Genomic DNA, 26,799 nt, shown 5'->3' with positions numbered 1-26,799 from the left:
CTGTGTCAAGAGACTGCTGCATGATCTTGGTTAGCGGTTTGTAAATTACTTCTTTCATTTCTTTGAGTACTACTGGGAGGATCTCATCCGGCCCAGGGGATTTGTTTATTTTAAGAGCTCCTAGTCCCTTTAACACTTCTGCCTCAGTTATGCTAAAGTTATTTAAAACTGGATAGGAACTGGATGACATGTGGGGCATGTTGTCAGTATCTTCCTTTGTAAAAACTTGTGAAAAGTAATCATTTAATATATTTGCTATTTTTTTTTCTTCCTCTACGATTTTGCCATTTGTATCTCTTAAACATTTAATCTCCTCTTTGAATGTTCTCTTGCTGTTGTAATATTGGAAAAACATTTTGGAATTGGTTTTAGCTCCCTTAGCAATGTTCATTTCTATTTCTCTCTTGGCCTTTCTAACTTCCTTTTTGACTTGCATTTGCAGTTCTGTGTACTCTTTCTGTGTACTTTCTTTTTGGTCCTTTTTTAATGCTCTGTAAAGTGCCTTTTTTCGCTGAATATTTTTTTTTAATTGATCTATTAAACCATTTTGGCAATTTAGTTTTACATTTAGATTTGTCTACTTTAGGGATATAATTGTTTTGCGCCTCTAGTACTACATTTTTGAAGAACAACCATCCTTCTTCTGTGGGTGTTTTCTCTATTTTACTCCAATCTACTTCTGTTAGTCTCTGTTTCATACCTTCATAGTTTGCTTTTCTAAAATTGTAAACCTTAGCTTTAGTCTTTACTTTTGGGGTTTTAAAAAACACTTCAAATGAGACCATGTTGTGGTCTGAGTTTGCCAGTGGTTCTCTGACCTCTGTTTTAGTTATTCTATCTTCGTTATTTGAAAAGACTAAATCAAGGCATGCCTCCCCTCTAGTCGGTGCCTTCACAAATTGTGTTAGGAAGCAGTCATTTGTCATTTCCACCATTTCTATTTCATCCTTCGCGCTACCCACCGGGTTTTCCCATTTTATTTGGGGGAAGTTGAAATCCCCCATTAGTATGGCTTCTCCTTTGCTACACACATTTCTAATGTCATTGTATAACAGATTATTTTGCTCACCGTCTGAATCTGGCGGTCTATAGCATGCTCCTATTATTATGCCTTTTGAATTTTTGTCTGTTATTCTGACCCATATTGATTCGGTTTTATTTTCTTTGTCCAGGTTTAACACCTGGGCTTCAAGACTGTTTCTTATGTATAGCGCTACCCCTCCTCCTCTTCTGTCCTGCCTGTCTTTCCTATACAGTGTATACCCACAAATATTATATTCGTCCCCATCACTCTCAGATAACCACGTTTCTGTAACACCTATCACATCATAGTTACCTGTTAGTGCAGTAGCTTCAAGTTCTAGAATTTTGTTTCTGATACTTCTAGCATTTAGATAAACACATTTAATGGTTGTCTTACCTGAGTTGTTGTTCTTGTTTTGATGCGGTCTCCCTTCTGTTTTTTTGTTGATTTCTCCCCCCTTCCTTTCTAGTTTAAATGCTTCCGAACCTGCTCGAGGATCTTTTCTCCAAGTAGACTAGTTCCCTTGTTATTTAAATGCAGTCCATCCCGTCTATACAGATAGTCCTCGTTGTAGAATGTGGTCCAATGATCAAGATAGGTGAAGCCTTCCCGTGTGCACCACGTCTTCAACCATTGGTTTTGATTTATTATTTCCAGCTGTCCATATGGTCCTTTGCAAGGTGCGGGTAGTATACCAGAAAATACCACAGTTTTGGTTTTCTCTTTTAATTTCCTTCCTAGCTCTCTGAATTTGTTTTGCAGGGATTTTGGTCTGTCTCTTCCAATGTTGTTTGTACCGATGTGGACGACTACTACCGGGTCGTCTCCTGTTCGTTCTAGGAGCCTGTCCACGTTTTCAGTGATGTGCTTGACCGAGGCTCCCGGAAGGCAGCACACTGTTGTAGTAAGGGGGTCCAAACTGCGAATTGAACTTGCTGTGTTTCTCAATATGGAGTCCCCAACAATCATGACCTCCCTTCTTTTTGCTGTCTGGTCACCACTGTCAATGGGGTCCTGGATGTTGTTCCTTTCATTCTCTTGTTGTTGGTTCTGCTCATCAAAATTCTGAAGTGACTCAAATCTGTTGGTTGTTTTGATTTCTGGTGGTTGTGTTTGACGAAGTTTCTTTTTTTCCCTGCTTCTGCCTACCTGAACCCAGCTGTTCTGACCTTCTATCTCCCTGGTGGCTTTCAGTCTGTTAGGGGTGATGCAGACTTCCATGAATTGTGGGTGTGCCAGTTCCTCAAGATCTTGTTGCTGTCTCACTTCTTCCAGCTCCATTTCTAGCATGCTTACTAGTTTATGCAAATCCTGGATCGCGCGGCACTTTACGCACACTTGGTTTAGCTCCGCTGGGTTTTCTCGGATTTCCCACATCAAGCAGGTGTCACAGATTACTGGCTTGAAGACCATGTTGAGGGTTTTTTTTTTTTTTTTGAAGTTTAGTTTCTTCTGCAGCTGTCAACCTGCTTTCAAACTGCTTCTAAACTGCTCTGTACTTTTCCACGCCTGTACTTCTCCCACTCGCTGTCGCTTCCACTCGCTGTCGCTGGGAAGACTGCCTCGTTTAACTGCGTTGTTCTGCTGTGCTGTTGGCTCCTCCCCTCGCCCGTGTCTCAAAACGGCGCTGAATTTGAATCAGCTGCTCCGAGTTTCAGCTTGTTTGTTATCAGAAAAACACACGCGGCTGTGTTTCCCCAATGTCCTCTGTTTTCTGATTAAAGCAATTCAAGATGCAATTTCTCCTTTCTGCTTCGAAACTGCTCTGTACTTTTCCACGCCTGTACTTCTCCCACTTGCTGTCGCTTCCACTCGCTGTCGCTGGGAAGACTGCCTCGTTTAACTGCGTTGTTCTGCTGTGCTGTCGGCTCCTCCCCTCGCCCGTGTCTCAAAACGGCGCTGAATTTGAATCAGCTGCTCCGAGTTTCAGCTTGTTTGTTATCAGAAAAACACACGCGGCTGTGTTTCCCCAATGTCCTCTGTTTTCTGATTAAAGCAATTCAAGATGCAATTTCTCCTTTCTGCTTCGAAACTGCTCTGTACTTTTCCACGCCTGTACTTCTCCCACTCGCTGTCGCTTCCACTCGCTGTCGCTGGGAAGACTGCCTCGTTATCAGTACCGAGTCAAAACAAGAAAACGTGCCATTCGGGTCTAAAATTCTAACTGAGTTTAAAAAGTAAACAGCCGGTTGTTTGAATTGAGGTAGCTGTGCTTGTAGCTGTAGTGCAGATTTAACTTGGGTACAACCTACACAGGAATACTGGAATACAAAAAATTTAACTGCTTTGGAGTTTTAAAAAAAAAAAATCATACAAGAATGCAAAGGATTAAAAAAAAAAGCCTATCTACAGAAGAAAGATACGTAGTTTGTGTGACTTGCGTTGTGCAGTAGTTCATTTAAACAAGGTTTCTTTCCTTCCTGCACCAACTGAAAGTGTCCCGTTTTTTCATTCTTTCTATCTGGTCACCCTAACTGTACTTCCTAACAGCATGCAATTGTACTGTGTTGTCATGATTTCTTAATACGTTTTTTTTTTTGTTGTCTTAAGGATTCCTCACTCAGTTATGTCAGAACTTGAAATGTATCATTTCTCATTCAGTGGTTTCCCCAAAGAATGATCGATCTTTGTGATCTTACTGTTTTTTTTTTTTTTTTTTTTCCCAAAACCTTTCTTTAGGCTGTAGATGTCTACACTGTGGCAGTAGTGCTGCACCTAGAACAGTGCAAGGGAGAATATAGTGTCCAGTCTTTGATATGAACAAGCTCTCTGAAATCTCCTGTTTATTGTCCATCGCTGGCATTGCACAATCATCCTCCTCACTGTGTAGCAATCTCAATCAAACGTACTTCAGCATACAGATACAGTATGAGATCAATACACAGTAAATTTATTGAATACTAAACTAGCTGCCTTGTACCAGAATAGCAGTGTTGCACAATTGAGTTGTATAGGGAGCACACAGTGAACTCTGTACCCTAGGGAGGGGATGGTGGTTCGTAATGGAGAGAGTGGTTGGACAGGCGCAGTATGTAGGATATGGTGTTTGATTGTTTGCTAAGCCACTTGGGCTGTACTGTATATTGCTATTTTAAATGGTACTGCATAAACCAATAGGACTGGGTCATAATCATCTCTACATAGATGTTAATACTGTTAATCTATTACAGTAGATACGGCTCATTGCAGTTCATTATTAAAATAGTGAGCTTTAGGATATACATTATTGTTAGACTTCTGATCACGGGGAACAACGACTGCAGTATTTCAATCCATTGGTAAATATGGATTCTGTGTTGTGTGTGAATATATTTAATATATATATATATATATATATATATATATATATATATATATATATATATATATATATATATATAATATATATATATATATATATATATATATATATATATATGAGAGAGAGAGAGAGAGAATAACATAATATAATTGTTCACACACTGCATACAGTATATTGTATTAGTTAGCAGCTTTTTTCAAGTAGTTCAATAATTAAACTGTGTAAGATTTGCTTGAATATCATATCAGTTCAATTTCTGTAACACCCTGACAGTACTGAGACTGCGGCCATAAAATTAATTTATCAGACATGACCTATAAAGTAAGTTGAGTTTATAGAAAATGAACAAGCTTGGTATTCAATATGCATTAATGAAGCAAGCCAGGCTGTCAGCCATGCCTCTTGTTGAGAGAACTCTGAGCATTCTGTAGTGACTTTGGTATATAATTTATTTATATATAAATTAGTCTCTAGGCGCACTGTTTAAGAACGGCCAAATGTTAGTAACTGAGACATACCATAATAGTTCGGTGATATTATGTAAAACTCGGATTCCCTTGTCAACAATTGACATCCACACAATGTGTCAGAAATATAAAACAAAAAGGGGTGCACAACTAATCTAATATTACAGAAAGGAAAGGCTATTGGTTAGAGAGATGCGTGAATAGTAATATGCAGTTCATAGATTCCATAGTCAAAAACGATTACAACGACCATAACATCATTAGCATACATGATTAATATACTAATATTTAATATGTCTTATCACACAAAGTGTCTACTTTGCATTAGTATTTTCAATACCCGTTTCTTGTTGTAATTGATCATGTCAATATGCACGAGAATTAATTCAACTTCCCATTCAAAACGGAATCCAACAGTCCAGTACCTAATTTAGCAAATTCGTTTTACCATGTTAATTTAGACGTGATGTACCTAACTAATAATATGTTATCAACCTCAGTTGATTATATATTCAAATTAACTCAGAAATGGGGCAATGATGAAATTCTCTGCATTTACGAGGCAACTCCTTTTTAGGTGCACATTTCAAACAAACAAAATACATTTCTTACACACTCTAAAACAGGACGTTATATTCTATTCCTAGAACAGTTTATCCACTTGATAGCATTTGCTTCAGTTACTTTCTAAAGTCATAAAGTACTTAATGTTAGACATGTTGAATACTTATCGATTTCCATATACAGACGTCAATCTGTGTTGATGAATACTGCAGCTCTCCGGATCTGCAGTTCCTATGTAGACGGTACTTTGCAGTACACATTGTATTGCGTAGGCTCGCAATACAAGTAGTTCTTTTCAAATGAAGATCAGCTTGTTGATCTCCAAGGCTTGCAACATTATCTTTGTTGTTGGCAGTTTTCCCACTGGAAATAGTTCCGTTGATCAGACGTAACTCAGTTCAACCAGTGAGTTGCAATTGAAAAGTTTAAATAGTTTATAAAAGTGTTCTTGTGGCAATTCTTCTGTACGACTGTACGTGGAAACAAAGACCCGCTTTCCGATTAATGCAGTGTCCCGTTTACTGATCTAGTGTCTCGTAGGACAGACGGCAAGGCCCTTCCTCAGAAGATGATTCTAGCCATTATTCAGAACATTAGTTCATCCTTGCCTTCTGTGAATTCGAGCATGTATGCTCCCATAACTCTGCAACTTTGTTCAGAGCAGTATAGCATCCATTTCGTCCCTCCGAACTTCAGGACAACTCTAGCAGGAGGACACTACTTGTGCACACCTTCTTTGCAGTCAGCATGCATGTCTGGGCGCAGCAGCACGCAGCAGAAGCTCTCTCACACAGCAGAAGCTCGCAGCTCACAGCAGAAGCTCCACTTCGAAAGTCAGCGGGTTTTGTGATTCTCTCTTCAACCCTGTGATTGGCTAGTCTAGATTTTGGGCAGTGCCTGAGTCCACATGAGGGGTTTTTCATTGGTTGTTCTTGTACTGATGTGGCCCCTTATTGGCTGGATTTACGACAAGGACTGGTTCCTGTCTAGTGTGAAGACACCTAGAATTGTTTGGCTTGTGGCGCCGAATGGATCATTCAGCGATCGTGAAGATAACCCATGTGTCCAGTATTTAGTTTACGACTCTTTTTAAAAGCATTCTTTGTCAGTGGGGGAGTTGGAGACCAGAAACTAAGAAGACACAGAGAATGGTTTAAGACCCCCCCCGTATATTCCGATTCTGTTACTTTCATGCACAGAATGATATGATGATCCCTCTTCTGACGCTACAGTGCTTGAGATTGCAGGACATACAATGAATACATGAATCCAGAAGTAGAATTGAGCCCCCCTGGACTCTTTATGTGTTACTGGGCTTGATGTTGGGCTCTTATTAAGGCATTTGAATGTGTTTACATGTGTATGTTTACTGCTTTAGTTGTCCTATTGTTTACTCGTAGCTTGTATTTCCCAAATCTTTACAAGCTATTTAGAAGACGCAAACCACTGAACACGGTCTGCTCATTGGTACGCAACAGTGCAGGTTGGGATAGTGTACAGATTGCCTCTTTTGAGTTTCCAAATGAAATAGATTTGTTGTGTGAGGAATTCAGTGTTACTAATTGATCTTTCTTTCTTTTAGGAGGAATCACTCACGACACTTTCCAGAAAGAACTCATGTGCTTTGACCCCGATACAGACAAATGGACTCAAAAAGCCCCTATGACCACGGTCAGAGGTCTCCACTGTATGTGCACTGTCGGAGATAGGCTTTACGTCATTGGTGGAAATCACTTTAGAGGAACCAGCGATTACGACGATGTTCTGAGTTGTGAATATTACTCCCCCTCCCTAGACCAGTGGACTCCCATTGCAGCCATGCTGCGTGGGCAAAGTGACGTTGGCGTGGCCGTGTTTGAAAACAAAATCTATGTTGTGGGCGGCTATTCTTGGAACAACCGCTGTATGGTGGAAATAGTACAAAAATATGATCCTGAGACGGACGAGTGGCATAAAGTGTTTGACCTCCCCGAATCACTAGGGGGCATCCGAGCCTGCACCCTCACTGTCTTTCCACCAGAGGACGATACAGGATCACCTTCCAGAGAGTCTCCCCTCTCTGCACCCTAATTGCCATTGACTTGGACCTTGAACACACTGTTTGCACTGCATTACTGCATTTTGCATTTTAATAGACTATACCTGTAAACCTCTTTGGCAATTTGTTAAAAAACATATTCTGATTTGCAACTTATGTATATTTTAATGTTGCATATTGAGTTTTGGCAAAAGAAAAATGTAACTAATGCCATAGAAGACCGAAGCGGTAATTCAACTTTTGTATGTTATGTTTAAGTTTAGTGAAGCAAGGTCCATGAGGTTTGCTTGGGTGGGGTTTGATATTGTGGGTTCTGCTATTGTCTTTTCTATCTAATTGAAGTAGGTGGTTGCCCTGTTTAGGGATGAAACGCTGTAACAAACTTTACCCCTCATCATATTTCTGCCAATGCTTTTAACCATTAACAAAATGGTGTTTTCTATATTTAATAAAAAAATATAAAGAAAGGGAAATTGTTTTGCAGATTTATGAATGAATGAATGAAATTTCAGATTTTTCTGGTAGGGTGGCACAGCGGATTGGCTACAAGATTAGAAATTACTTGCACTTCTGAGTGGCTCATTAAACTCCAGGCCAGACAAAAAGAAAACCCACCTCCTTGGCACCTGATGCCTAGTTGGAAATCCCTTTGTGTCTAGCTGCTGCACTACAATGTAGGCAAGTACAGGCATGGGGAGACACATAGCTATGAAGTGGTTCCTCTAAGACAGGTCCGAGACTGGAATTGTGCAAGTAGGGAAATCCCTTTTGTCGGGTATCCAGAGCCATCAACTGCTTGCCACTCATTCAAATCACACATCTATGTATTATGTATATAATACATAGATGTATAGCTTGATGTAATGCAGAATGTGTAGCTTATTTTCATTCATTTTGCAATTTTGCAGAATCTTGGATGTGAGCGGCACAGGCTGGCCTTCACCACATTGCAGTACAAGCAACCTGATGGTTACGACTATGCCACATGAAGCACCACACTGTATGCCGTGGTCAGGGTGCAACCTGGTCCCTCGTTCAACTCTGCACATGAGGCACCAGGCTGTACGGCAAAAACTCCTAATTAAATCCATTTTGATTCCATGTTGTAACACAATGTGTGTGTGTGTGTATATATATATATATATATATATATATATATATATATATATATATTTCATTTTGAACACGGTAATAAAAACAATTATTTGACATGCTGATTTTGTATATATATGTACATTTACGCTGGACACACAAAATGGACACAGTTTATTTCTGTTTCGCTGCACGGCTGGTGTGAAAGCCTGTATCATGCAGTATTCTAAAAAAAAAAAAAAGTATGTTACGTTGGTGTGAAAGGACCCTTAAGTTTTGTACTCTAAAGTAACATTTAACAATCAAGAGCAGTAGTCTTTATATTACTGGTCTTGGTGTGCTATTTAAAAGCTCTTGTGTATGTGGATGTAGCTAAAGCTACATTATTTGGTGGCCTTTCCATGACCTTTCCGAGGATTGATTCTTTTTTTTTTTTTTTTCCCCTGCAAATCACCCGTGAAATGTACTAAAAATCACTGTGCCAAAATTGTATCCTTCGTCATAGCTAGAACAAGAACATAATACAACTTGCCAGACACCTACACTGCGAGGTATGGTAAAGACATGCAATTACAGTAGGTAAAGATACACAGGGTTAGCAGCAATAATTACTCTAGGCTAATTTCTTCATTTTTAGTGACTCATAATTGTTATTTAGATTTAAATGTCAGCTATGTTATTAAGATTGTATTATAATGCTGCATAACAAGCTACTGTGATAATGTTTTAGTGAGTTTATTTTAATTCAGCTGATTATACTAAATTGGGAGGAACCTGTCAGCGATAGTTTCTGTCTAATAGCAGAGACAAGAGACTGCAGTGGGGATAGCCTACTTATTCTCAAAGTTGTTTTGCAATTTACAGTTTTCAAAACATTTTAGTTAAGTCTAAACAGATCATTTTTATACAATCTCTAGATATGTAATTCTTATTTATTTCATGTTACCTGTTGCTGTAAATCCAATTACAGTACATATGTCTTAGTGTTTTAACATATATATTTTTTATGGTTTTGCTATAGTTATTTGGGTCCTCTGCCAAAGATAAATAATTCGTGGTGGTTTCTAAAGGGCACTGCGTTCAAGGTCATATACTTTATTTGAATGTGGTACAGTACAGCAGGACATCAGTCACAGCTCGTTGAGGCCCATGTCATTCCTGCTTTGGGAATTAAATACATTTTAATGTAAGGGCAGGGGGTCATTTCAAAGTTCCCAGGGACTCTAGGGAAGACAGACTGACATTGTGTTACTATATTAAACATCCTCACTGTAGCATATGGTGGGAAATCTGTTAGTCATTACCAGGGTCCTGTGGAAATGTGGATCTGTAATTTCAAGCATAACAGATGCTGTACAAGTGAAAGCACAGCGTATCTGTATTGTCCCTGGAGCTCAAAGGGCACTGAGTGTCTGGGGCTCCTCTGCACTAGCTTAGCAAGCACCAGGAGCCTTGTATAGAGCAAGAATTCGGGCAAGCATACAAAATGATAGCTTTTATTATTTATTTATTTCCATGTGACGCTGTGGCTTGTATATGAGTTATTGTGCATAACAAACTTCAGTTTGAATGTATAATAACACACAATATATATATATATATATATATATATATATATATATATATATATATATATATATATATATATATATATATATATATATGTGTGTGTGTGTGTGTTTGTACTGAAGACTGTTAAAATATAGGCAGAATCCTGCTTTGCATTCATTTCCCTTGAACTCTTCCCTCAACTGAGCAGGCTGTTCATTAATGCCTGAGTTCTCTTGTACAGTCTCGTTTAATAAGGTTATTTAGAACAAATTGCAACTTCAGCATAAGAGCCACTGCTTCTCCATCTCTGCAAACCTGAACTATGTTCTCTGTCTCTTCTTGCTCAATAAAACTTTTAACAGCACTTATACAGCCTGCCACATTCCCTTAATCTGGTTCTTATTGCTGTGAAACCACCTGCCCCTTTAAGCGGTCTTGTGAACTAGCAATCTTAGATGTGTGAAGATAATGTTTGCAAGCAGTCTTGTGAACTAGCAATTTAGATGTGTGAAGATAATGCTGATCAGGCATTGGAGGGAATGATGTATAGTGCATATCCATACAAGTCTAGGGATTGAGTCATTCAGTTGCAAAAAAGTGTACAGCTGCTTCCTGGCACATATCTATTTTGAACATCCTGTAACTGCCAATAGGAGGAAGAGGGGAGCTGCAGTAGTTACTTCTCAAAGGTATTAATATGAATGCTGGTCATTGTTATTGTACCCGAGAGAGCTGTAGGTGTAGATCTTTCGTTAAACTGTACCACTGTGATACAGGACTATGAATTGTTCTCTTCCAATTAAATTCACACCATATTAGCAACTTGAACCAAAATCAAAAAAGCAAAATGACTTAAGAGCAAGTAACTTTTAAACACAATTTCCTTAATGTACATTTAAAACACTTGAATGTACATTTCTTCTTTGTTTTTCATTTCAGCGGGGTAGTGTGACAGAGACAGAATTAATCTTGGTTATAAATCTCCCACCTGACCTGTGAGAGCGCGGCGTAAAGGGAACAGAGTTCCCTGGACTGGATGGTCAGACAATTAATTCAGGGAAAGGTGGAAGTCGGCCATCTAGAAAGGGAGTGGACACCAAGTCATCGTCCCAGAAGGGAAGTGATGTGGCAACCATAGATTGGAAGAGAAACGGTTGTACTCGCTAACCAAGGGGGTATGACTGACAGTACAAAAGAGGACATGGCTAGGTTATCTGTTCCTTTTCTTATGGTTAAGGGCGTACCGCGAAAGGAAAAACTGTAAACTAACATTTAATGTTTTGTTTGTTTGTGGTGTCTAATAATACTTGTTTGTTCTTGTTAGATGGCTACCACGATCCGTAGCTGTCGCTTAAGGCCAGCACCAAAGCTGGACAACACTGCACAACTGTACACGAATAAATAAATTGTATTTCACCACTTGCACTTTAGCACTCAATCTGTAAAAACTTTAAAACTGCGTTTATTGTTTCGAGATTGAACCCTGTGGATTTAATTACGCAATACACATGTGTATTGCCAGTTATTACACCGTGTAACAATTTTTAGGTGATGACTACAAAAGATTTAGAAGTGAGTAGTTTTTCGAGATTTACGATTATACTGTATTTACAGTATAATCGTAAATCTCGAAAAACTACTCACTTCTAAATCTTTTGTAGTCATTTTTGTATTACTTTAGTATAAATACATGTTAATTTGGATTCATATGTTGTTTTTTTTCTGACTTTATGTGAACGAAAAGACACACATTTGCCCGTTTCCCCATTGGAAATAGTGATATTTTGAAATATCACTGTCCTGGTCACAAAAACAAAGTTTGTGGGGAATAATAGCCATTTTCTATATTTTTGAGGCATAAGCAATTAGGAAATAACACTTACTACCCAGGAACAAAAATTGTGTTACATAGTGTTATTATTTGTGACTTTGGATTACAATTGGAAAACCATCATTTCCATCATTATTTGTCATTCTTTTGAACACTTCATCACCTCTATACCTGTACACTGCAAACCACTTTGCCACTGGGAGATTGTCAGAACCAATATGTTCCCTATCAAGTACGAAATGTAACCATTACCTAATGGGGGTATTTAATCTAAAGACCCTTGAAACCTGAATAAGATATGTCAAAGATGCACATAGTGCCTGTGATGCAGTCGTGGGCATAAAAGACCAACACAAACATCGTCATTGTTTTTCCTTTCATCCAACCTGAAAGCAGGAGAGATCTATGAACAGATGTGTCATTACTTATGTCTGCTTTCTCGCTCGTGTAATTACACTGTTAAACCGATTTATAGTTACGTGCTTATAGTAATTACTACTTACACGTGTTGTGCACTCAGCCGTGATTTTCCTCAGCCCCACAGCGGCCTTGTGCCCCTTGAAAGCTGGCGACTCGGGATCGAACAACCTTATGTCGGCTTCTTGTGTGTTATTTCAGGCTGCTAGCTTTGTTTAAAGTTTAAAAATAAAATGTTGTGTTTTGTTTATGAAAATATTATTCAATTAACAGTAATCGAATTGTTGTTGTGTGAGAATTTGTTTTTCTGTGTGTATTCAGTTTTTTTTCACAGAAATACGAGTGCAGCTGCTGGGTCAGCAGTCCTACGTTTCACGAGACATGCTTCGGGCTAAGCTGCTTGCAGCCTTCTCCACAGTGTCTCATTGCCACATTAGTTCTGCTTGCAGAATTATTGTGAAGACTGTTGGGGCTCTAACAGAAGGCTTTCCTCAGTTTTCGAACTGCTGGTTAGCCAAGAGCGTTACCCGAGCCGCACCGTACCGGGTGTACCACCAAACCGGACAGTACCGAAGGTACCACCACTGAACCATACCGTGCAAAGGTACTGTACTGTACAGTAAAGCAGTAGTGCTCAGGCACTGTGCGACTGCTGAACCGATCGGTTCATCTCGATTCATTTTACTGTCTGTTCAGTTCATCTCCATTCAAACTTTGTTCAAAGTCGGTATTGTTATACAAACAATGATCAGTACCAGCGGACCCGGTTTGAGTATTGATTTGCGCTGTTTTTATCTCTTTACAGTACCTTTGCCTGTAACATACTGTATAGCGGCGTTGCTGCTTGTGTTGTCTGAGATCTGGGTTTTTGTTACAGTAAATACTGTATACTGTACCAGCCCTGTTACAGTAAGTACTGTACACAGAAGCTGCAGCTTCTGACCTGTTACACAGCGGCGTTGCTGCAGGGTGGCTGGGTGCATAGGGGAGTTGTGAGCCCCATTGCACAATAATGTACCTATGGTGCTACAGGCACCAAATCGGTACCAAACAGCAACTGTACATTCTTACTGTATATTGCTTGCTATTTGCATAATGCCTGAGTTTATCCCTGTGACACATGCTTGGTACCAAGCAGGCCTTGTTGACAGCCCAGTTGCTGGCTTTATCATCCCACTTTTCTGGGAGTTTTGGCGCGCATTCCTCCAAGGTGCTCTGCGTCTCTAGGAACTGACGTTCCTATCTGAGGATGTAGAGTCAGATGGCGCATCCCATGTGGTTAAGCTCTCTCTGTAATGGCAGAGCTTATGCCATTGATCAAGAGGCCACTGCGGTCTTGGAGATGCCCCGGTCTACACAGCGTCTGTCCTGTTGCATTACTACACAGCGGGTTTGCTGCTTGAGCAGACGTCTCCTTGAGGACAGCAACAGTACTGTACACTACCGTACTGACTCTGTGCTAGAGGCACCGAACCAGTACCAAACCGACCCTGTACCGTTCCGGTACAGTCCCGGTTCCAACCTGCTACCGACCAGGGTTTTACAATCCCCAATCTGGTACCAATCAGGCGTTGTTGACAGTCCAGTTGCTATTTTTAGCAAGCTGAGGCAGCAACTGTTCATCCTTACGGTACATTGCTTGCTATTTGCATAATGACTGGGTTTTATCTCTGTGACATATGCAAGGCCAGCCTGCCTGTGAACAAGCAGATGCTCTTCCTGCCTGAGGCAGCAGCATGCAAAGGAGGCACTGATAAACCGCTTCTGCAAGTTTTGTGTTCATTCTCGAAGCATGTTTGGAGAAATGTTTCTCCTGCAGCTCTACAGAGCGCTATGCATACCTCACCTGTACAGCATTCTTTTCCATCACCCTCTCATAGAGAGGTGACTGCGTCCTTATCCCTTGGCTCTATGCCAAGGGAGAGCCACGCACTCAGGAATAGAGAAGCTCTGGGCAGCAGTTTCCCACAGGCACGTGTGCCTGATGGGGACAAAGTCTACTCCATTCCGTTTGGTTCTGTCCCGCTACCTACCAGTGTTTACATTCCAGTCTGGTACCAAGCAGGCCTTGTTGGCAGCTTTGTTGCTGTCTTTAGTAGCTGAGGCAGTAACTGTACATTGCTTGCTATTGCATATGCCTGGGTTTTTATCCCTGTGCCAGCAGTCTCAGGGACGACCACGGCCAGCTGTGCCTGTGGCAAGACCGCCTCCCAGCCCAGAGGTAAGAGCCTCAGACCAAGCCACAAGGTGAGCAGTGGCCCTAGGGGTTAGCTGCCACAGGTCCAGGGCTCCATCTCAGGGAGCAATCTGGAGTATTGGCATCAGTGCACCACAGACATCTTGGTGCTTACTACCATTCAGACTGGCTACACACTGCAGTTCAAGCAGGGTCCCTTTTGGGGCGTGACAGCAGCATTAGTCACCCACCCACAGGATGCTGCTATGGTGTCTCAGGAGGTAGCAGCTCTGCTGCAAGAATGGGCTACTCATATGGTACAGCCCCTCCAGTTGGAGGACGAATTCTACTCCATGCCCAAGCGGGGTGGTAGCCTCAGACCAATCCTCGACCTCAGGCAACTAACCTCTTCCGAGGTTAAAAAAAAAACATTGACGATGCAACAACTGTTGCAGCCATTGAGACCAGGCGATTGGCTCACCATGGTGGACTTCAAAGATGCCTGTTTCCATATCCCTATAAAAATTGGCGCACTTAAGAACCTACAGTTCGCTTTTCAGGGAACAACGTATGAATTCAGGATCTTGCCGTTTGGCCTCACTAGCTCCCCCCCCCCCCTTTTTTTTTTTGAGGTGCATGGGGGCTATTTTGGCCTCATTGAGACTCGGAGGCATCAGAGTACTCATTTACCTGGATGACTGGTTCATTGTGTTCAGTCTGCAGTACAGGCAGACGCTCACACGGAACTGTCACCGGCTTTCTTGCCTGCAATCACTTCCGCTAACGGGCGAGTGAGATGGAGACATCCTCAATTGTGAAAGCCTGCTTAATTTTTGCAGAAGCCTGGACAAAGGCTATGCTCCATACCAATCCTGCCTTTTTACCAAACTATCTCAGCGTTCCACGTCAACCAGTCTGTGGAATTGGAGACTTTCCATCCACCTCCTTTCCAGTCCGACAGAGAGCAGCAGCTCCATATGCTTTGTCCAGGGCAGGCCTTAGCATATTATGTTGACAGGATGAAAAGTTTTGTTGGCAAAGTCCCATGGTCAAGATATGTCTAAGCAGAGGCTATCCAAATGGATAGCAGACACAGTCAGGACTGCCTCTGAGCAAGCCAACTTGATCCCTCCAGAAAAGTTCACTGCCCATTTCACCAGGGGCATGGCAACTTTGTGGACTTTATTCCAGGGTGCATCTGGCAAATACATTTGCAATGCAGCGGTGTGGGCTACTCCCCATCCCTTTACTAGGTTCTATAGACTTAATGTCATGGATCCTCAAAACCCTGGTTTTGGAACTAGAGTGTTACAGGTGGCTTCTCAGCCAGCCCTTATAACACAGGCATAGAGGTGAGTTTAGGCATAGCTACTTGTTACTGGGGTTCTGAATGGCCTCGACTTAGCCTTGTAGCACTCCGGTCATGCAGAAATCTTGCCTTTGCGCTGGCTTGGGTATACTGACCCATTCTGTAATGGTTACATTTCATGCTTCAAAGGGAATGTTAGGTTATTATCATAACCCTGGTTCCCTGAAATAGAAATATAACCATTAACCTTCAAGGTCGCTGCATCCAAGATTGCAGCAGACCTGAAGGAAAAATGACGCTAAGATCTGTGCGCGCAGTGCGGGCATGGCTGAGTCATGTGGTTAAATTTTAGATAATAACCTAGCGTTCTACAGTACACTGAAGCTTATCAACCACCCCTAACCTGGAAATCCCTGTAGTACGGAACCAAGCACAATGTCAATTAAAATGCTTCGATCCCGAGGCCCAATAGATTTTCACTGAAAGGAAACTGAAAAGCTGTAGTAATTTAGCGTCAAGCATCATACAAGCATTTTTCAAGCCGTGATCTTCTAAATTGATTCACACTCTAGCTGACTTTACAGTGCCGTGAAAAAAGTATTTGCCCCCTGTCTGATTTTCTGCATTTTTGCACATTTTTCACATTGAATTTGGTCAGATCTTTTTGTGGGTTGTAGTAGTGTATAGAGGGAGTCTGAGAGAAAAAAAATGACACCAACGTTTGGTGCTTTTTTCATTTCTTTGGTGTGTAAGGTAATCAAACATGCAATCTTCAGGTGTGAAAAAGTTATTGCTCTGCTAGTTAACTCAACCCAATTAAAGGAATAGTTAGGGTCAGTTGTTTAAATACTTTGGTTAACAATCAGGCCTGATTTTGGCCAGCCCTGTGCAATATACAGTACTGTGCAAAAGTTCTAGGCAGATGTGAAAAAATGCTGTAAAGTAAGAATGCTTTCAAAAATAAACATGTTAATAGATTATATTTATCACTTAACTAAATGCAAAGTGAGTGAACAGAAGAAAAATCTACATCAAATCCATATTTGGTGTGACCACCTTTGCCTTCAAAACAGCATCAATTCTTCTAGGTACACTTGCACAAAATCAGGGATTTTGTAGGCATATAGTCAGGTGTATGATTAAACAATTATACCAAACAGATGCTAATGATCATCAATTCAATATGTAGGTCGAAACACAGTCATTAACTGAAACAGAAACAGCTGTGTAGGAGGAATAAAACTGTGTGAGGAACAGCCAAACTCAGCTAACAAGGTGAGGTTGCTGAAGACAGTTTACTGTCAAAAATCATACACCATGGCAAGACTGAGCACAGCAAAAAGACACAAGGTAGTTATACTGCATCAGCAAGATCTCTCCCAGGCAGAAATTTCAAGGCAGACAGGGGTTTCCAGATGTGCTGTCCAAGCTCTTTTGAAGAAGCATAAAGAAACAAGCAACGTTGAGGACCATAGACGCAGTGGTCGACCAAGGAAACTTACTGCAGCAGATGAAAGACACACCATGCTTGCTTCCCTTCGCAATCTGAAGATGTCCAGCAATGCCATCAGCTCAGAATTGACAGAAAACAGTGGGACCCTGGTACACCCATCTACTGTCCCGAGAAGTCTGGTCAGAAGTGGCCTTCATGGAAGACTTGCGGCCAAAAAGCCATACCTCCGATGTGGAAACAAGGCCAAGCGGTACACGAATAAGTGTCTGCAGGCAACAGTGAAGCATGGTGGAGGTTCCTTGCAAGTTTGGGGCTGCATTTCTGCAAATGGAGTTGGGGATTTGGTCAGAATTAATGGTCTCCTCAATGCTGAGAAGTACAGGCAGATACTTATTCATCATGCAATACCATTAGGGAGGCATCTGATTGGCCCCAAATTTATTCTGCAGCATGACAACGACCCCAAACATACAGCGAAAGTCATTAAGAACTATCTTCAGCGTAAAGAAAAACAAGGAGTACTGGAAGTGATGGTATGGCCCCCACAGAGCCCTGATCTCAACATCATCGAGTCTGTCTGGGATTACATGAAGAGAGAGAGGCAACTGAGGCTGCCGAGTTCCTTCAAAAACAAGTGTGCAAGTGTACCTAGAAGAATTGATGCTGTTTTGAAGGCAAAGGGTGGTCACACCAAATATGGATTTGATGTAGATTTTTCTTCTGTTCACTCACTTTGCATTTTGTTAATTGATAAAAAATAAATTCTATTAACATGTCTATTTTTGAAAGCATTCTTACTTTACAGCATTTTTTCACACCTGCCTAAAATTTTGTGTTATTTGTTCACTCAGGGTCCCTTTTATCTAATATTAGATTTTGGTTGAAGAGCTGGTAGCATTCAGTGTCAAAAATATGCAAAAATGCAGAAAATCAGACGGGGCAAATACTTTTTCACAGTACTGTACCTTTGGTTGATAGCTAACCATTAACATATTGGATCAGGGAAGGTTTCTCAGAATTACACCTGATCTTCTCTTCACATGTGTTGCACTACTTTGACCTGTTTTTGTTAAAGGTCTACACTTATTGCCAGTTGCATTTTAAGGTACAGATTAATGGCCTCAAGGTGAGTCTTTTAAAGAGTTTTAAAATAGTGTTGATTAGTGAAACTGGAAATGAGATAACTTGAAATATCTCACGCTGTTTCCCTGATTTCAACCTTTTGATCCTAACAAAACTACCTTACATGGCAGTAGATTTGTTCAGCTTAAGAACCCCTGTCCACCCGAACCTAAGCCTTAAACATGAAATCCAAATATTGTTTTGCCTTCCTGTAATGGTACATTTCTTCCTTTCCAACACTACTTGTGACACATTTCCTGTCAATACAAATTAGCACGACATAATAAATTCTGCAGATCATCATAACACCCAGCCAGGCTAGAACCTCACAAGGCTACTATAGATTTAGTTCCTCATTGCTGCATCAAAGCTGTGAAACAGCTGGACACAAGAGAAGAAGGACTGCATACAAAATCTAAAGCTTTTCATTTGTATCCTGCAAAAATCCACAGCAAATTGAAATGAGGATTATTTGAATGGCTCTAATATCAATACTTTAATACAGTATGCACATATTATTGAATGGATTTGATATCAATACTTAATTACAGTATGCACAGTTTATTTGAATGGCTCTGATATCAATACTTCATTACAGTATGCATAGTTTATTTGAAACATGTTGCTCACTCCGCACATACTGTATTCGACACTTCAGCTATTTTGTCTGCATGCACAAGTCTATTGTTAATGTCTAATGTAATAAGAACAGTTATTATTGGAAAATGCTTTGTCTTCAGCCTTGACAGTGTGTAGAAATGCCTGTAGCTGAGACAGCCTCAGGGGGACATGTGTTCTGTGCTTGTCAGCACACGTGAAGGCCAATATTCATGTTAGCAGTATCAATGTTAATGCGCCTTCCAGATAAAGTTGCCTCGATCCAGATGGAGGAAAGGAAAGAGCCCTTTGAGGGCTGTCTGCAGTTGTCGGCACAGGATTTCTAGGACTCTGCAAATCCACAGAATGCTGATGGTATTAGATTGCTGGTAATTATTCCTGACATTCCGTTGGAACTAGTTATGCATGTTTACCCATTTGAATTAGAATTTAAATATGCACGCTTTTTGTTTACTTTTGTGTAACACGTGTTTGTTCATAGTTACAATAGCACATGTCAAACGTGTGTTTGTATGATCCTGGTACGGATTCTGTCTCCTGTGGGTGAGAAGAGATGAGGTCAAAAGCTCCATAACCATGAATGCACGCAAGACCGGCTCTTTTACATTGTGGGATGCATCTGCCGTTTTACACATTCATACAGTGGCTCTCAAAAGTATTCACACCCCTTGGACTTTTCCACATTTTATTGTGCTACAAAGTGGAATCAAAATGGATTTAATTAGGAGTTTTTGCCACTGATCAACACAAAAAAGTCCATAATGTCAAAGTGAAAAATAAAATCTACAAATTGTTCTTCCCATTTTTGTGTAGTTCTTTTACTTATTCATAAAAAATCTTTGACTTCTTCATCCGAATAGCTTGTTCTTGGTGCATATACTTGGATGACCTGAAGTTCATACTTTCTTGAAACTTTCACTATAAATCTTACAGACCTCCCTGACGTACTGTCAATCTCTACTATGTTATTCTTGATTCTCTTGTGGACATATTGAGATTTTGTGTCGTTCAAGCAAGCGTCAACCTGGGGGAATGAGTTGTCACACAAGCGGAAGTCTCCTCGGAGCCACGTAAAGCACATCACTGAATGAACTCCAACGCCTCCTGTTCGTCCATCTGTAGTGCCTTGGTAGAAGAGAAGATGTCCACTTGAGTTCTAGTAGTCCTATGTCTTTTCGCCCGTACTTTGATTAGACCTACGATGTCCCACTTGATTCTTCTTCCAACTATTGAAGTCTTGCTTACCTGAAAGAGATCTGCAGTTGTACATGGCCAAAAATCTGTTCTGTGGTAGCCTAAAATTGTAACCTGTGATTCTTAGCACCCTCTACCTTAATGCCTAACTGACCGCTGCCTTGGTTGGCGGAAATCCAGCTTCCTGGGCATGAGGGCAATGTTTTTGTCTTTGCAAATGCAGTAGGGATTCAAGGAAACACATGTGCATGGATTAGGGAGTGGTTAACATGTAGAAAACAGAAAGTACTGATAGAGGAGAAACCTCAGAATGGACTCTCGCGGTTTAACTGCGTTGTTCTCCTAGAACGAACAGGAGACGACCCAATGTAAAACTAAAATTGCCACAATGGGTAGTAGTCGTCCACATCGGTACAGCAGTCTCTTGACACAGGGGTGGTACCGAAATGAAAATTGCAAACGTAATACCGATCACCAAAAAGGGAAACAAAACTACTACAGAGGTCATTGCCCCAGACTTCTAATAAACAAAATGGAAAATTACAAATATATGGTAACAGTATCCTGGAAGACAACCAGCATGGTTTAAGTTAATCCAACTAACCTGCTTGATTTTTTTTGAGAATGCAACATCATTGGAAGAGACAGACCAAAATCCCTGCAAAACAAATTCAGAGAGCTAGGAAGGAAATTAAAAGAGAAAAACAAAACTGTGGTATTTTCTGGTATACTGCCTGGCACCTTGCAAAGGACCATATGGACAGCTGGAAATAATTAATCAAAACGCATGGCTGAAGATGTGATGCACACGGGAAGGCTTCACCTATCTTGATCATTGGACAACATTCTGCAACGAGGACTATCTGTATACACGGGACAGACTGCACTTAAATAACAAGGGAACCAGTCTACTTGGAGAAAAGATCCTCGAGCAGGTTCAGAAGCATTTAAACTAGAAAGGAAGGGGGGAGAAATCAACAAAAAAACAGAAGGGAGACCGCATCAAAACAAGAACAACAACTCGGGTAAGGTTTTAATTGGTAATTGGTTTTATCTCCCTTAGCAATGTTCATTTCTATTTCTCTCTTGGCCTTTCTAACTTCCTTTTTGACTTGCGTTTGCAGTTCCTTGTACTGTTTCTGCGTACTTTCTTTTTGGTCCTTTTTTAATGCTCTATAAAGTGTCTTTTTTCGCTCAATATTTTTTTTAATTGATCTATTAAACCATTTTGGCAATTTAGTTTTACATTTAGATTTGTCTACTTTAGGGATGTAATTGTTTTGCGCCTCTAGTACTACATTTTTGAAGAACAACCATTCTTCTTCTGTGGGTGTTTTCTCTATTTTACTCCAATCTACTTCTGTTAGTGTCTGTTTCATACCTTCATAGTTTGCTTTTCTAAAATTGTAAACCTTAGCTTTAGTCATTACTTTTGGGGTTTTAAAAAACACTTCAAATGAGACCATGTTGTGGTCTGAGTTTGCTAGTGGTTCTCTGACCTCTGTTTTAGTTATTCTATCTTCGTTATTTGAAAAGACTAAATCAAGGCATGCCTCCCCTCTAGTCGGTGCCTTGACAAATTGTGTTAGGAAGCAGTCATTTGTCATTTCCACCATTTCAATTTCATCCGTTGTGCTTCCCACCGGGTTTTCCCGTTTTATATGGGGGAAGTTAAAATCCCCCATTAGTATGGCTTCTCCTTTGCTACATGCATTTCTAATGTCATTGTATAACAGATTATTTTGCTCACCGTCTGAATCTGGCGGTCTATAGCATGCTGCTATTATTATGCCCTTTGAATTTTTGTCCGTTATTCTGACCCATATTGATTCGGCTTTATTTTCTTTGTCCAGGTTTAACACCTGGGCTTCAAGACTGTTTCTTATATATAGCGCTACCCCTCCTCCTCTTCTGTCCTGCCTGTCTTTCCTATACAGTGTATACCCACAAATATTATATTAGTCCCCATCACTCTCAGACAACCAAGTTTCTGTAACACCTATCACATCATAGTTACTTGTTAGTGCAGTAGCTTCAAGTTCTAGAATTTTGTTTCTGATACTTCTAGCATTTAGATAAATACATTTAATGGTTGTCTTACCTGAGTTTTGTCCTTGTTTTGATGAGGTCTCCCTTCTGTTTTTTTGTTGATTTCTCCTCCCTTTCTTTCTAGTTTAAATGCTTCTGAACCTGCTCGAGGATCTTTTCTCCAAGAGGACTGGTTCCCTTGTTATTTAAGTGCAGTCTGTCCTGTCTATACATATAGTCCTTGTTGTAGAATGTGGTCCAATGACCAAGATAGGTGAAGCCTTGCTTTTTGATTAATTATTTCCAGCTGTCCATATGGTCCTTTGCAAGATGTGGGTAGTATACCAGAAAATACCACAGTTTTGTTTTTCTCTTTTAATTACCTTCCTAGCTCTCTGAATTTGTTTTGCAGGGATTTTGGTCTGTCTCTTCCAATGTTTTTTGTACCGATGTGGACGACTACTACCGGGTCGTCTCTTGTTCGTTCTAGGAGCCTGTCCACGTTCTCAGTGATGTGCTTGACCGAGGCTCCCGGAAGGCAGCACACAGTTGTAGTAAGGGGGTCCAAACTGCGAATTGAACTTGCTGTGTTTCTCTTTATTGAGTCCCCAACAATCATGACCTCCCTTCTTTTTGCTGTCTGGTCATCACTGTCAATAGGGTCCTGGATGTTGTTCCTTTCATTCTCTTGATGTTGGTTCTGCTCATCAAAATTCTGAAGTGACTCAAATTTGTTGGTTGTTTTGATTTCTGGTGGTTGCGTTTGATGAAGTTTCTTTTTTTCCCTGCTTCTGCCTACTTGAACCCAACTGTTCTGACCTTGTATCTCCCTGGTGGCTTTCAGTCTGTTAGGGGTGATGCAGACTTCCATGAATTGTGGGTGTGCCAGTTCCTCAAGATCCTGTTGCTGTCGCACTTCTTCCAGCTCCATTTCTAGCATACTTATTAGTTTATGCAAGTCCTGGATCGCGTTTTTTTTTTTTTTTTGAAGTTTAGTTTCTTCTGCAGCCATCAACCTGCTTTCAAACTGCTTCGAAACTGCTCTGTACTTTTCCACGCCTGTACTACTCCCACTCGCTGTTGCTTCCACTCGCTGTCACTGGGAAGACTGCCTTGTTTAACTGCGTTGTTCTGCTGTTCTGTTTGATCCTCTCCTCGCCCGTGTCTCTAAACGGCGCTGAATTTGAATCATCTGCTCCGAGTTTCAGCTTGTTTGTTATCAGAAAACATATGCGGCTGTTTGACTTTGAGCTGCTGTGCTTCCCCAATGTCCTGTGTTTTCTGATTAAAGCAATTAAAGTTTCAATTTCTCTTTACTGCTTCTAAACTGCTCTGTACTTTTCCACGCCTGTACTTCTCCCACTCGCTATCACTGGGAAGACTGTTCATTTATATAGACGTAATCAAGATGTAAGATGTATGTAGACTATTTGAATGACGTTTGGTTGTGTAAAGTATTGAATGGTGATCACAGTCAGTCTGGGTGCACCTTATACATTGCGCATACTCTGTTTAAATTTATTGCCCATAAGGCCCCTTGACTCAGTTCAATCCGCAATACAGTTTTGCTGTGCTCAAGTGTTTCTGCAGCTACCTGGCATGAAAATTTAAATAAAAAGAAACCTAACTACAGCTGTGCTTGCACTGCTCTCTCCGCTCGCAAAACAGTAATTAGTCTCATGGGGGACCAAACGCACCATTCAAATGGTCTGCTAACTCTTGATTACGCCCATTCAATGCACTGAATACAGTGAAATTGGGTGGCAATCCACAGAGCCCCACAAGGGCTGGAATTCCAGCGCTCTGTTAAAGAGGTTTCAGGCTGTTAAAATCAGTGTAATACTGTAATGACAGCCATTATATTGGGGAGGCAATAAAAAAGGCAAACAGAAGGCATGGGAATATAGTCAAAAGTGTAGAAGGTTATAATGAGGTTGTATAATGCAGTGGTGAGAGTACTGTGGCCAGTTCTGGTCAACACAATACCAAAGGGACACTGTGGCCGTGGAGAGAGTCCAGCAAAGAGCAACCAAACCAATCACAGTCCTTAAAGGAGTGAGCTACGAGAATAGGCTGAAAGAACTGAATCTATTTAGCCTAGAACAAAGAAGAATTAGGGGAGCATGATTTAAGTCTTTAAAATCTTATAAAGAGTTGACAAAGTTAATACTTCTTCACATATAGAGTGTGGGTAAGGAATGGGTTACCTAGTCTTGTTGTTGAATCACTTGGATTCTTTAAGACCCAACTTACCAACGTGTTGACGTTAATCAGCTACTTGTGACTGGATGAATGCAGTTGAGCTGCATGGCCTCCTTTTCTCCTTACTTGTCCCAGTGTTCTTATATTACTATGTAAAAGGCTTGGCTCTCCAATTTTAAATTGAATTTTAAAAGACAATGGTTTTGCCTCACTGACTAAGTTTTAGTTATCTCAATAAACGCTCCCTGAAGCCTTCATTACCTATTACTTATATCCCTCTGAGTTTAACTAATTTTATGATGTGCTCGTTCACTGAGAGTCTGACATGTCAGTCAGACAGGAGCTGGCTACTCCCCTGGGAAGCTGAAGAATGAGCACCGATGTAATAGGCACCAAACAATTGAATGGTTTAAATTAAAGAACAGAAGAGAATCTCACTTCAATGATTTTAGAAATTCTCTTGTTTGACACTTTTAAATCTTAAAAAAAAAAAGAATTAAAACGGAACTCCTTGGGTAAAGATGATAACTAAATGTACACATTTTTACAAATGAAACTGGTTTGAATTAAGATTCAGGGGCTGTATTCACAAAGCTGACTTAAGTCTAAGATCAAAAAAAGGGCTCAAGTCATTTTTGCTGACTTTGTTATGACCGAGTCTTAAGTCCATTTCACAAAATGATTTTCTGGGAGGTCTTAAATTAGACCAGCGTTTCTGTCCTCACGCAGCATCTTCACTGTCTTCCACTTGAGAGAAAGACTTTGCCTCAGGGACAGTTTGATAATTTAACTTTTTCACTGGGACTTAAGAAAAATCATTATGTCATGTACATTTAAATAATGTCAAATGTATATATTTTATTATACAATTTTGTAATTTTCTATTAAAAAAATATATCATTAAAATTTAAAACTGACCTGTTGAATTGTTTTACAGTGGTAGGCTCTCATTGACTAAGCATGCTAGAAATGGAGCTGGAAGAAGTGAGACAGCAACAGGATCTTGAGGAACTGGCACACCCACAATTCATGGAAGTCTGCATCACCCCTAACAGACTGAAAGCCACCAGGGAGATAGAAGGTCAGAACAGCTGGGTTCAGGTAGGCAGAAGCAGGGAAAAAAAGAAACTTCGTCAAACACCACCAGAAATCAAAACAACCAACAGATTTGAGTCACTTCAGAATTGTGATGAGCAGAACAAATAGCAAATATGTTAAATGATTACTTTTCACAAGTTTTTACAAAGGAAGATACTGACAACATGCCCCACATGTCATCCAGTTCCTGTCCAGTTTTAAATAACTTTAGCATAACTGAGGCAGAAGTGTTAAAGGGACTAGGAGCTCTTAAAATAAACAAATCCCCTGGGCCGGATGAGATCCTCCCAGTAGTACTGAAAGAAATGAAAGAAGTAATTTACAAACCGCTAACCAAGATCATGCAGCAGTCTCTTGACACAGGGGTGGTACCGACAGACTGGAAAATTGCAAACGTAATACCGATCCACAAAAAGGGAAACAAAACTGAACCAGGTAACTACAGACCAGTAAGCCTGACTTCTATTATATGCAAACTTATGGAAACTATAATAAGATCCAAAATGGAAAATTACCTATATGGTAACAGGGTACTGGGAGACAGTCAACATGGTTTTAGGAAAGGGAGATCGTGCCTAACTAACTTGCTTGATTTTTTTGAGGATGCAACATCCATAATGGATAATTGCAAAGCATATGACATGGTTTATTTAGATTTCCAGAAAGCTTTTGACAAAGTCCCGCACAAAAGATTAATTCTCAAACTGAACGCAGTTGGGATTCAAGGAAACACATGTACATGGATTAGGGAGTGCTTAACATGTAGAAAACAGAAAGTACTGATTAGAGGAAAAACCTCAGAATGGAGTGTGGTAACCAGCGGTGTACCACAGGGATCAGTATTAGGTCCTCTGCTATTCCTAATCTACATTAATGATTTAGATTCTGGTATAGTAAGCAAACTTGTTAAATTTGCAGACGACACAAAAGTAGGAGGAGTGGCAAACACTGTTGCAGCAGCAAAGGTCATTCAAAATGATCTAGACAAGATTCAGAACTGGGCAGACACATGGCAAATGACATTTAATAGAGAAAAGTGTAAGGTACTGCACGCAGGAAATAAAAATGTACATTATAAATATCATATGGGAGATATTGAAATTGGAGAAGGAATCTATGAAAAAGACCTAGGAGTTTTTGTTGACTCAGAAATGTCTTCATCTAGACAACGTGGGGAAGCTATAAAAAAGGCTAACAAGATGCTCGGATACATTGTGAAAAGTGTTGAATTTAAATCAAGGGAAGTAATGTTAAAACTGTACAATGCACTAGTAAGACCTCATCTTGAATATTGTGTTCAGTTCTGGTCACCTC

General features: G+C 40.4%; 2 protein-coding genes across 12 annotated transcripts in view; one reads left to right on the top strand and one right to left on the bottom strand.

The window, feature by feature from the left end:
- klhl13 (kelch-like family member 13) overlaps positions 1–7,861 on the top strand; it is a 172,726-nt gene extending 164,865 nt beyond the window's left edge. For all 11 annotated transcript variants that reach the window (XM_041220160.1, XM_041220159.1, XM_041220166.1 and 8 more), the window contains one exon: positions 6,939–7,861. In XM_041220160.1, the coding sequence (XP_041076094.1) occupies positions 6,939–7,426 (488 nt within the window). In that variant the 3' untranslated portion in view covers positions 7,427–7,861. The remainder of the gene's footprint in view (positions 1–6,938) is intronic.
- LOC121295490 (plastin-3) overlaps positions 1–26,799 on the bottom strand; it is a 513,951-nt gene that overhangs the window by 328,221 nt on the left and 158,931 nt on the right. The window lies entirely within an intron of this gene.

Source organism: Polyodon spathula, chromosome 20, assembly GCF_017654505.1.
Source record: "Polyodon spathula isolate WHYD16114869_AA chromosome 20, ASM1765450v1, whole genome shotgun sequence".
NCBI classification, from domain to species: Eukaryota; Metazoa; Chordata; class Actinopteri; order Acipenseriformes; family Polyodontidae; genus Polyodon; species Polyodon spathula.
The sequence above is the reverse complement of the archived record's forward strand: the minus strand, read 5'-3'. Positions and strand labels throughout refer to the sequence as shown.